Source organism: Pyrgilauda ruficollis, unplaced genomic scaffold, assembly GCF_017590135.1.
Source record: "Pyrgilauda ruficollis isolate IOZ18807 unplaced genomic scaffold, ASM1759013v1 scaffold7, whole genome shotgun sequence".
Classification (NCBI taxonomy): Eukaryota; Metazoa; Chordata; class Aves; order Passeriformes; family Passeridae; genus Pyrgilauda; species Pyrgilauda ruficollis.
Genome location: NW_024528821.1, coordinates 8,679,230 through 8,692,023, shown reverse-complemented (window position 1 = coordinate 8,692,023; position 12,794 = coordinate 8,679,230). Strand labels below are relative to the sequence as shown.

The 12,794-nt window shown below is 38.9% G+C and overlaps 1 protein-coding gene across 4 annotated transcripts in view; it reads left to right on the top strand.

Moving 5' to 3' along the window:
- The window catches only part of TENM1 (teneurin transmembrane protein 1), a 225,769-nt gene that overhangs the window by 157,465 nt on the left and 55,510 nt on the right, over positions 1-12,794 (top strand). For 3 of the 4 annotated variants that reach the window (XM_041485140.1, XM_041485142.1, XM_041485141.1), the window contains 3 exons: positions 5,119-5,262; positions 9,864-10,113; positions 10,982-11,002. In XM_041485140.1, the coding sequence (XP_041341074.1) occupies positions 5,119-5,262; positions 9,864-10,113; positions 10,982-11,002 (415 nt within the window). The remainder of the gene's footprint in view (positions 1-5,118; positions 5,263-9,863; positions 10,114-10,981; positions 11,003-12,794) is intronic. The other variant, XM_041485143.1, reaches the window with a different exon arrangement.

Sequence of the window (12,794 nt, the reverse complement as noted above, 5' to 3'; positions counted from 1 at the left end):
GGAAATTCCCTTTTCCCTCAGAGAATGGTTATGTACTAATGGCATTATATTCAGCTGTCTCTGTTCTTGAATGTTACTCTGAATATGACCTTTGGTGTGTCATTGTCTCTGTCATTTTTTGGCTGTGACATTTAAAATGTCATTTCCGCTTAGGGTTTGCAAAATTCTAACTTTTGGGCATCTTTTCTTACTACATTTCATGTCCCCAATAGTTAAAATTAGTTGATTGTTGTTTAAAGATGTTTATCCAAAAATCATCATGTTTCATAGGCTTTGTTCAGCAAGCAGCACAGGCTATTCTGAGAATTGCTACAAAAGTGCTGTCTGTGCAAACACATTTTATTTAGCCAGCATTTTTTTTTCATTAATTTCATGGTTTGTTTTTTTAAGGGCTTTCTATTTTTTAATTTAATTTGATGTTTGTTGTTTAATGCACTAATAGATGCTTTGTATTAGAAATACTGACTTTACAAGCAAAGCCTAGTATTGTGAACCAACCCCATTCACTTTGGTAGCAGTTCTGTTTTCTTTTTTTTAGGGCTATAATAAGCAGCAGCACTGGCAGATCAGGCTGTCAGGCAAGAGTAGCAGGGGTGACAGAGCCGTGCACCCTCTCAAGGAATATGCTTCATTCCACATATGAAAATGCTGTTCTGAGGAGCAGCCAGGAGCTTCCTTCAGGATCTGTTGTATTGTCCATGCAGGCAGAGTGGCTTGTGCAGAGGCAAAGGTGCCAGCCAGGCTCTGCAGCTCCCAGGGCCTCTGGTGTGTGACAGTGTCACTGTGTGCTCCCAGACAGATGGTCTGGAGGCAGCTCTGTGGGGAGGCAGTGGGGAAAAGGAGCATTTTCCCTGTCATTTCTTCCCTGAGAATGATGCAGGCATAGACAGACAGGGATGTCCATGATGGGCTATGAGACCAAGCTGTGGAGTGTGGTTACATTATGCAACATGCAAAGGAAAAGGTCAGACGAAGCTCTTCCCAGGGCTGTGGTCCTGCTGTCTCCTTGACCACACACAACATGAGCTGCTGCCTGCAGGGACATTCCCACGTTCTCTCCTTACCCATGGGCCACCACTCACATTCATTTGATCATGAAATGAGCCAGATCAGGAACAAATTCAGCTGAAAACTGAAGCAACCAAGGAATAAGTGATACATTTTTGGCTTCATTAGTTTCCTGATCTGCTGTGAATGCTCATGCAGAAGCTCAGGTCTTCTCATTCCAGCTGTAGCTCACACACTGCATTGACCTAAAGGAAAGCAAACTCCAACCTTGGGTGCAAGATCTCCAGAACTGCTGCATCATCTGTCCTATGTGAAACTGATCTTTCACTTCTGGTCATATCTGCAGTATGGTGGACAACTTTTTCCTGGGGTCAGTCAGGTGCTGGCACTGACACCAAGGTTCTGAACACCCCAGGTGTGGTGTGTGGCAAGGAGCAGCAGTGCCCTTCTCAGCCTCTTGACATACAAGAGACCCTACAGAGGGGGCAGATCCAGCCTTGTCCCATTGCTGATACCAGTTCCTGTTTGTTTTTGCAGTGAGGGAAAGTATCAGGTGAGTTGTTGGCACATATTTGCGCAAATCCAGAAATTAAAAAATATTCCAGCTTGCCCTTTGGCACTGCCATGGGTGACCAGGCAGGACCAGGTGGGTCACAGGTGCCACCTGGGGCTTTCCTCAGCACAGCTACGTGTGTCACTGTCCCATGTTTGAGAGGGAGCAGTTGACTACACTGCTCCCACTGCGTCGTCCAAGAGTCCTCTAATGATTGGGAAGTACATATCCAGACTTCAAAACATTTTAATTCAAATACATAGAATCTTATGAAATGATACTGTAGTTAGTTTCCCAAATTAGGAGTAGATGAGCTTCGTGTGTTTAAATATGAATAAAGCTTACACAATAGTGCTGGGTAACAACTATTAAATTATTTAATTGGTGCTTAATTTTTTTTTCTTTTCCTTAAAGTTAGCTAATTATGCTTCTTTCAAAATAGGAGCAAAAATCTTGATATTTTAAGTGCATTACTCGCATGCTTTGTTAGATTCCAATAAAGCTTTATTTAATTTGACACACTGTAGTTACTCAGGGACTTTTATCTGCATCCATTATATGAATTTTTGTCAAAATAATTTCTTCTGCCAGTATATTACCAATATTTAATAATGCATTCTGTTCAGTTTTCATTTTAATTAAATTAAATTGGAGCAGGTTGAAGTCCTAGAACTCAGGATTATAACCATCTGCTTTTGGTTTTCTAAATACTGTAAGCATCTATATTTTTCTTTGGGGTTATTGACAGCACTGATCACATAACCAGTTACAGAAAACAAGACTTTCTGAGCATATTTCCACATGAAAATGGTTCTGTTTAAACTTGTTGGAGAAATCTTTGCTGGCATGTGTCCAGTCCCCAAGCTCCTCACAAGAGGCCATTTTCTCAGAGTAACAACTGAGATGACAAAGCAGCATTTTTTGTTCTGAAGAAACAAGCATCATGTGAATGTTGACATACAAAAGTCTGTGGGTAAAGTCTATGTCCCCTTGTAATCTAACACGAGAAAAGGATTTCAGTCAAATCCTCAGTAAATGCTCCTGTGAACTCCATGCAGACTCATGCAAGTCCCTGCATCCCACACAGCAGCACTGAAGGGTCTGCAAGGATGAACTCTCTTGGGAGTGAGCACAAACAGCTCTCCAGCAGCCCTACCTGGTGCTGTGCTTGAGGACATTTTATTCCTTGTTCAAAGAAGATGGATGCAGATAAGTAAAATATTTCAGGGAAGGTTGAAATCAAGGTTACTGTCCTGGTTAATTGTGTTTTTATGTCTTAAGCCCTTAAGCTGTAGGTCTGGCACTGACTATTCTTAATAGTTGTATGAAAAGAATTGGGTTTTGATGCAGATGATCAGTAGATCTTTTGAAATCCATTTTGAGACTACCAAGAACAGTACTTGCTGACTCTTAAAGCATAAAACCATAGTCACTAAAGTTCATATTCATAGAAGGAAATCTCAGTCACCTCAAAAAAGTGCTAGAATTTGATTGGATCAGAAAGTAACATCCCACAATGAGGGTAAGCTGACCAAGATTTTAATTTCACTTACAAAATTACATTTCTCAAAACCGGCGCCTAACAAAGTACTTCTCACATGGCACTGTAATCATCCTACTGACTTTACCAGTGTTGTGCTTTGCCGTGATTACCTTGCATGCAAAATTACTGATAGGAAATTGTCATGGATGTAACACCAGCACATCCAGGTAGATGGATCAGGAGACCCTGCTCTAAGATCACACAAATATTTCTTTTTGGAGCACAGAGCATAGGTGTCTTTCATAAATACGGGTAAATTAGTATAGAAACCTGGTTGTAGACACACACAAAGTGAGTGTAGTCCAGATGAGAGAGGACAAAATGACAGCTATGCACAGTAAGAGAGCAGGGAACAGTGAACTTCTAAGAAAGGGGGGATATAATGCCTGGAGAGTATTTGGCAGCTCAGAAACATCAGCTGTAGGCAGGGAATACTGAGGCTTTACAGAGTTAGCTCCAGCCCTGGTAAAGATGCCCCAGCAGATCCATGGGCCCAGATTCCAGGCTCTGCAATAGGTTATCCCTCCCTTGCCCAGCTCTCAGCTGATGACTGTCCTGTGTGTCCCTGAAGGGTCACTGGGGCAGGCTGAGGGGCTGTGCTGAAGGGCACACACAGCTGACCCGGGATTGAACGCGTTAAGCACATGACTGGAGAAAAGATTTTAATGTGTAGGTGGCAAATGTGAGGTTGCTTCATAGGAAAAATCTGCACTTTATCTTCTCTCTGCATTAACACCTAGAAAATAGTGTGCTGGGTGACTGAACCCTTCTGACTCATCCAGCACAGGATGTGGCTGTTCTGGAAGTTCCCTGCCCTTTCTTGGGCTCTCGGCTCAGGGTGGGACCCAGAAGCTTTGCTGGTGTTGGTTGTAAGAGCTCCTGTAATAGGAGAATTGGACAAAGTGCTGCTAGACCCTCAGACTGAAACCTGTAATGTTTGAAATGTACAATATTTACAGTACTTAAGGAAATGTGATTTTTACGAGTCAGAGTTCAGCTGCAAAAATAGGTTCTTTCTGCTAAAATGGTAAAGGAGCTCTAGAGCTGTTCCTGTAAGGAATAACTTTCAGTTTGCCATAAAACATTTATCTTATGCCATAAAACACTTATTTATCTCTAACAGAAATGTTCCCTGTTAAAGCTGGTCAAAATATTTTGATTGTATACAGTAATGGATAGGTGGTATTAAAACTATTTATGGTTTAAGTAAAATATACCTAAAGCTGTTACGTAGAAGAAATGAAAAGAAACTACTAAGAATGTTTAATATTTTTTTAATTTTGTATCTTAAAATCTTTTTTTAAACATTTTTATTTTGGAAAGGTTGAACTATTTCAGTATTTCCTAGGTCAAATCATGGAATTTGGTGTCAAAAAATTATTCTTCCTTTATTAGTGGGTTTCACTGAAATCCAGTAAAGTTAGAGATAAATCATTTTTTTGAAAGTTTGGTATATTAGAGATATAAAAATTTTTGAAGTTTTGTTTTGTTTTATGGAAACTAAAGGAAAAGGGTTTTAATCAATTTGAGTTCCCAAGACCCACCATCCTTAGGGAAATTCAAGATTTTTCATCAGGTATTTTGGTAATATGTAATTCTAGAAATGTTCAGCTTGTCAATATATTTCTGCCTAACTATAATTTTTATAGTCTGCAAACAAAACCAATTTGTTTTAGCATGGATTCTTTTCTATTTAAGCTGTTATTAAGGTAATTAGCAGAAATGCAATAAACAATCAAGTCAGGAGTCATTGGAGGAGATTTATAATCTTATGAAATCCATAACTGATACCACAGACTATTTTCTGCTTTGAAGCAGTAATAACTATAGCTGTAATAACATAATAATCTCTTAAAACCCTTTTTTCAAAAAATACCATACAATAGCAATCAGGCAGAGGAATATTAGTGGCATCATTACTTGACAGATGAATATCAAAACCTGGAATGAAAAAGTGCCTAGCAGCTCACAGAGGAAAAGGTAGACTGAGACATCTTTAATTATTTGTTTGCAGTGTCGGTGGGATATGAATATGAAGCATGTCCTGATTTTATTCTGTGGGAGAAGAGAACAGTAATCCTTCAAGGCTTTGAAATGGATGCTTCAAATCTGGGTGGCTGGTCTATAAACAAACACCATGTATTAAATCCACAAAGTGGTAAGTCCTTCCTTTATTAACTGCCCACGCAGAAGGAGAATACAAATTTTAAAGGAATTAATTGTTCAGGTTTTAAGTGTTACACTTCCTAATGTGTAATCCTCTTTGAATGGGCACCCTCATGTATTGAGAGCTGAACTGTAAATGCCATCTGAAAGGATATTTTGAGTGTTCTGGCTCCCAGGGTTTAGACATTAATATCACTGACTCTTGCGATCGCTAACACATTGTGGTCGTTCAGATGGGAAAAGGGCAAACTAATTTGGGTTCATTCTCACCCAGCTGGTATAGAAGTGCCACATTTCAGGTCAGACTGTAGTGTTACATTCCCAGTGAAGTGTCTACGCCCCTAATTCATCCTGTGACTGCCGCCAGTTTGTAGCAACACAGCCCCAGGCAGACAAACCCTGCTTGATCACAGACCAGCACTTCCAAACCCACACTGCCAGTCTGCTGTGCAGTTTTTGTGGCTGCCCACTCTGTGGAGAAGCACAGTAAGTCACTCTCAGTACAAGCAACCCAACACATTTCAAAGCATTAGTAAAAAAAAAAACCTTAAATGCTTTTAGTGTCATAACATTAACCCTGCAGACATGTCCTTCAGGCATGGAGGCTTGAATATTTTTTCCCAGTGCTTTTATTTTACACCTGGAGAGGTTTATTTTCCTCTATGACCATCTGTGATCAGGAACTAGTGGGACTAAATTATTAAAACAATACTTGGTAGATAAATTATGGTAACTATATGTGGTTTTGCCAATAAACAGATATCTCGTTGTCCAGGAGAAGAGAAACTTGAGGTCATATTTTAGCACTTATAAGTCAACAGAGTATTGGATTCAGAAAAGTTCTCTCAATTTGCTCCAGCTGAGAGTCAGTCCAATAAAATCTATTTCCATCTGCAAATTTCTGTTGATGAAGATGCATGCACAGATGTATGGCTCTCAAGTTTTACAAGTTCTGTTGCTGAATGCACAACTACAGTATAAATATTCCAAATACAAAAGGTCAGATTTAGTTTGTAAATTATCTGGATTTCTGTTTTGATTTAAAATAGTTTGACATTTTAAACAGCAGTTCTTTCATTCCCTGTCTTATTGGTTTGTATAGATTGTCTCTTTTAAATGCCAGCTATTGACATTTAACAAAGAGAAATCTGACCTCAGTCAGCTGAGCCCCAACTGTGAGTCCCATAGTCTGCTCCTTAGTGCCAATTTACCACTTGCATAGTTTAATTTCAAGACTAAATTGCTGGCAGTAACTCTAATTTATATGACTATCTGATAACTGCAGTGGTTACTACTACAATTCACCCCATAGGCACTAGCATGTTCTGAGATTTTGTAAAGTATACAATTATAATCCAAGCTGGGCTTAAGCCACTGCTCTCCTGAGCACGAGGAGTGTGGTGACAAATTGCTTCCTGTCCCATCTCAGCTGTGTGGCTGAGAATGCCAGAGAGCCCTGAGCTGTCAGCCCCAAGCCACCTCCTGTCAGCTCAGCTGGGCTGTGCCCACTGCACGGATGGGGAACGTGCAGCTTCTGGCACCTGCTCCTCTTCCTCGCCTGTTCCCTCTGTGCTGGGCACAGCAAGGCTGAACTCAGGGAAAGCTGCCAAACACCTTGACCCATCACCTGCAGAGACACAGGAGGGATGGAGAGGGCATAAGGACGTCTGACTTGAAATCCATGGTCTCTTCTGTTTTCAGTTTGCGTGTCAGAGCATCTCCAGCGAGGTGGCAAAGCCCCGGCTCAGGGAGGTGTCAGAGGTCCCTCAGGACTGTCACAGGCTTTGAGCACCCACACCTGGCTCATGTACAGCAACTAGAAAAGCAGCTAAGGGCAGAAAAACAATTACTGTAGCAAAGCTGGTGCACACCTACCAGAGCAGCGTCTAGGTTCATATTAAAGCAACAAAACAAAATAATGAACTGTAACCAAAAGGATTAAAATAACAATTGTGCTTCTGATCTTACTAGAAACAAGAGAACTGCACTTCCATTTCAAATATATAACGTGGGCTTTAAATAAGGACAAGAATATGAATCAAACTAGAATTATGTATTTTAGACTTATCTCCATGCTACCATGACAGATATGAAAAGCCTGCTTGAGTATGAATATATTAAGATTTTTCACTTTTTAATTAAAACATCTTCTCTGTATGTATGAAGAACTGCTCTTTTTAGAAGGATGAAACTTTTATGATTTTGAAACACTGCCACTGGATTAACTACAGAAACATCACTGGAATATAACATTCTCTACTGCAAATTGCAATTTTATTTTCAAACTAAAACTAGAAGCACTTTGCTTGATTTACTAGTCCTGAAAAGCTTATATCTAACTACAGCCATTAAGCCTGGTCGTCCAGGAGGTTTGCTACTGTGCACAACATTCCTGCTCAGAGCCAGGGCAGATGCTCTTCTTTCCCTCCCCATGAAGATTGCTCATTCTGGAGAAGTTACAAAATAAACTAACAAGAAATAGATGCAATTTTACAGACTTGCAATTCATAGCAATGTGGAGGTACATGTATTGACATGCAGAAACCTTAGCAAGTGAAAACTGTGTTCTACTGCCAGATGTAAGGATTTACAAAAAGAAAGAAAAAAAATGCCAAATTTCAGCAGAACTGATGTGAAATAACAAATATTGTTCCAATGTGGCTGTCACTGGAAGCTCAGGTTTTTTTAATGTATGCAGTTTTTGCATCAGTCTGGCTGTTAGGTTACGAAAGAGTCACATTCTGTTTTCAGCTGTACTCCTCTGCTCTTTTCCCACTTCCTTTTCCTCACCAGTTGGGAGGTTTGATCACTTCTAATTTGTGACATGATTGGAGTTTAATGTTTTCTGGTACCAAGGTTTTTGTCACTTTGGAAGATCATCAGGGCATTTCTCATAATCAAGAAGAAAAGAGATACCATAAATATTAGTTCCTGCTTTGAGGTCTTTTAAAGACACCTGTATCTCATGAATACAAATGAATGTGCTATAAACCAATTTTTCAGGGTGTTATTTCAATTAATTTTTTTTCTGATGGGCAAGTGCACTGATTCCATTTTTATTTATCTGGAGCAAGGAGGAGTAGTTTTAAAGGGACTTTATGCTTTAAGGTAATTTCAACCCCAGTGCAACAGATCATCAACTAAAATTAAAGCAGCAGCTCAAAAGCCTGATATTAAGCACACACTTAGATTTATTGACAGCAAAACATATTCTCCAGAGCCCTAATTATTTACTGGCATTTGTAAGAGGATGTTGAAAGATTACCTTAACATTGTAATTTCAGACAAAGGGCAGCATCTTCATTTCATAGTATTTTTATCCACTGCATAAGAGAGAATATTGCCATTTATTTTACTGGCATATTTCTAGGATGCTTTTTTTTTTAAGCCATCATTCAAACAAATCTATGCATTCTGTCCTCTATTGTTCATAGATTTATTTTTTTTTAATACAATTCCCTTCAAAATAGCTGTGGTAACATTCAGTAATTTCCAAGGTGAATTTTGTCTTCAGATTTACCTGAAAGTCACAAAAAATAGTTTAAACAGAAGTTGGTAGAGACAATACATAAATGCATTTGCTGTACTTTGGAAAAACTCAGACATGTCTCAGCATGTATTTCCTGCAGTGTCTAGAATATTCTCATTTCTCAAGTCCTCCAGAAAGTAAATTCCCATGTGTTTGTTCCTTTAATAGTGCCACTGTTCTGATGAGGCACTGGGCCTTTCAAGGGAAATACGAAATTTTAGACTAGAATATAAAAGAGTACCTTTCTTCTGTTTGCAGTGGCCAAATTCTTGCAATGACATGTCATTTCAAAGATACTTCTTAAATATATTGCCACATTGTTACTTAAAATAAACATCATAGCTGTCAGCTTGAAAAAAACATCTTTGTACTAGTTCTGGTTTCACTAGTTACTAGTTCTAGTAATTGGGAAGACTTTGAACAGTGTATGCTGCAGAGCAGTGCTAAAATAAACTATTTTAGCCTTCATGGCAGAAGGTAGAATATTGCTGGGAAGACATTCACTGGTGCCTCACAGTTGCTCCTTGACTCTTAACTTGGCTTTGCTGCACTTGGCATCATTTTCATATACCATGAAGGACTCACAGTTGAATTTGAATATTGATTTTGTACTGCCACTCGGTGCTCTTTTGTCAAAAATGCATAATGGTCCTGCTATTAATCTCCTTTAATTAAATATTCAAACTGTCTAAGAAATTCCTCTGCTACCTAATAAAAAATTATGAATAAAATGAATATTAAAGCAGTAATCCCCAAGAAATCAGATAGCACTGCAATTAGGAGTCAGTTTGTTGGAGCATTAACCAGCCATGAGTTTTCCTCCTGATGTTGGCTTTAAAATAGCCACTAGCCACTGCTGAACAAAATGGTGACAGTGAAGCTTGGGATGAACAAAATTGGAAAAGATTAGTGGAACCCTGTGACAGTCCTTAAAATATCAGATATTTGTTGCTATTTTGGTAATCTGGTTTTCTAGAGGATTTTGTAATCCAAAACTGCAGAATAGTTTAAATGCCACACATTTGCTTATTTTATCTCTGTTTTCTTCCCTCCCCTCCCTTTAGGAATTGTGCACAAAGGAAATGGGGAAAACATGTTCATTTCCCAGCAGCCTCCAGTCATCTCCACTGTGATGGGCAATGGACACCAGAGGAGTGTCTCCTGCTCCAACTGCAATGGGCTTGCCCTGAACAGCAAACTCTTTGCCCCAGTTGCACTCGCTTCTGGGCCTGATGGAAGTGTCTACATTGGGGATTTCAATTATGTCAGACGCATCTTCCCCTCTGGAAATTCGATTGGCATATTAGAATTAAGGTAAAAAAATAATTGGCTTTCTCTGATCAGTGTGCATAAACCTGGCTGTGATATGCCTGTGAAAACTAGGGTGAGCTTTTATCCCTTGGGACTTAATAAAATAGCCACGTGTAGTTGCTTTGTGGCCGTGTGTCATCAACTGTCAAACCAACTTACCGGAAAACTTACAGTTACTTGTAGTCATCAGTTAAATAGGATGTTTTAAGTGGCCTGTAGAACAGGTCTTGCATAATGAATTTCTGCAAATTGCAGAATTAATAAAGCTGATTTTTCTTCCTGTGAGGTTTTCCATACATTTTTTCCAATAGTTAAAATATACCATGATGCATATTTTTGAAGAAAGCTGCATAATTCCACAGCAAACATGCAGAGTAGCATGTCAAGTCACAGCACTGGGCCTATAGACTTACCACATTTACAATTAATGCACTTACACTGTTTCTCATGAGCATAGGATGGGGCTCAGTTTAAGCATCACAGACATGCCAGAGGCTGAGCCTGGGCTGCCCTTAATGACTCCCCTGTAATTATCACCCCAGCTTCCCTTTCCCTTTGAGGCACACAAGGGAAGGCAGGAAAGATTTTGGACATTAATACATGAAATTTCTCTTATTTAACATCCACCTAGCTAACATTGCTGGTGATGATTCTGTGTGCTGATTGTTCAGAATTAACTTGGCAATGCGTGGGCAGTTTCCTCAAACAGGAAACAGTTTGAGAGAAAGAAACACGAAGTAAGAGGATAAACAATGTTTTGTTAGTGGGAAACAGGTCTGTGAGTAATCAGGCAAAGAACACATTTCTGTCAGGGGCTAATATTCCTTGTCTTTCTCTTTCCTTTTAAACCTGAACTGATCTGCATTTCCAGGAATAGAGACACAAGACACAGGTAAGTAAAATGTAATAACTGTTATGTAAACCACATTCAAGGAGACAGTCTTACAAAAGTCCTTTTAAAAGTCAGGATATAGAGAAACACTCTGAATGTAATAAATATAAATGGTAATAAATACAAATGTTAATCAAATTCACCTTTGTTTATTGTTCAGAAAGTTTGATTTGTTCTTGTTAGAGTAGTAAAGTCTCCCTCTAAAAATCAGTTTCCTGATCACCAAGAAGAGATGGACAGGTTTAAACCTGAACACTGAGAGTACATTTCATAGCTGTCATACCCATCTCACATGGTGTTTAACTGATCACAGACATAGCCATGCAAGGAAACAAGAGCTTTAGCTACTAAAAAAATAGTTTAAAAGGCTACAGAAACACACTGTACTTTAGTGGACTGTGCTTTAGAGGTTCTGGGGTACCCTGAGCTTTAAAACCTGCCAGTTACAGAGTGCACCGCAGAGCCCAGAACTGCAGATGCTGTGTCAAAGCTCAGTCCTTGCTTCTCCAGCTAAAGACAAAGCAAGTGGCTTTCCCCCTTTCCAGCTGGCATTTTAGCATTGCAATTTAGGGATTTCTTTAAAGGAATGAACATTGCACATTCAGCTTCTGCGACAGACGGTGAGGGAGTTGGTTCCTACAATCCAGCTGCAGAAGTGATGTTGCGTGCTAGAAAGAGACAGCAAGGCACTCTGCTTAGAAATAAACTTCTTAGCATTCCAGTACTTAAATGAGATAAATAAGGCAGCACTAGTACAATATAAGACAGTAACTGCATGGCACAGTAGGGAGCAGTGTGGACTGAGCTGTGTTTACAGCATGAGAGTATTGGTTGGAATTGCTCACTTTAGCCACAGGACTGCTGTTGAAAACTATAAATTATTTACCAGATTATGTCACATCTCATATATTTTACAATTAAAACTTAAAAAGGAAGAATAATTCCTAGTTGATAAGTGCAAAGTTCCATTTTTTAACTGAAGGGTTGTTTCCGCTTGCTTTAAACTGACCAGTATGTTTGTAAACTAAATTTCTCTGTAATGCATTAAAAACATAAAGCAGCTTTTACATTTAGAGGTTCACTTCATAAAGTAGATTTTTTTCTTTTTAATACCTGTTCACTAGTACTAGTTTCTTGATATGAGCTTCAACCTTAATTACTTATGACAATATTCAAGTATCCCAGCCCTATTAATTACAATAATAATGTCTCTGCCACTACTCTGTCCAAGCGAATTTTGTAGAAAATAAGAGGAAATCACTTGAAGTTAATGTAGTGTTTGAGCTGATAGGGGAGTACTCAACAATCCCACTGTGTGCCATTCTCTTGAGGCTGTAAAGGTCATAGTCATGGTGGAAATTTCGAGAATGCTCAAAGAAACATGTAGAAGCAGCAGGTAAAAGATGGCTCCTGACAGTCCAGGCAAGAAAAGGCTTCAAAATCCAGCTCCTCTACACAACTTTTAGCCTCCAAAAGAGTTATTTTTACCATGCAAAAAGACAATATTGTGTAAAAAGGGAGAGTTTGGCAACCAGTAAACTGAAAACGCCACTGATCTTATTTTTGACTGTTTACAAACATCTTATCCCATTTGTTTTTCTTGTCATCATGATTTTAATAAGCTATAGCAAAGCTGTTAAACTGGTAAAAATGGAAACTAAACTTCAAGAAAAGTACAGAGCAAAACTTAGTACAGAACTGTACTGAAAAGATTAATTTTAAATCCTAGTCTACTTCATATAGTTTTCAAAAGGCTAATTAAATCAAATCAAATTTATATCTGATTACAATC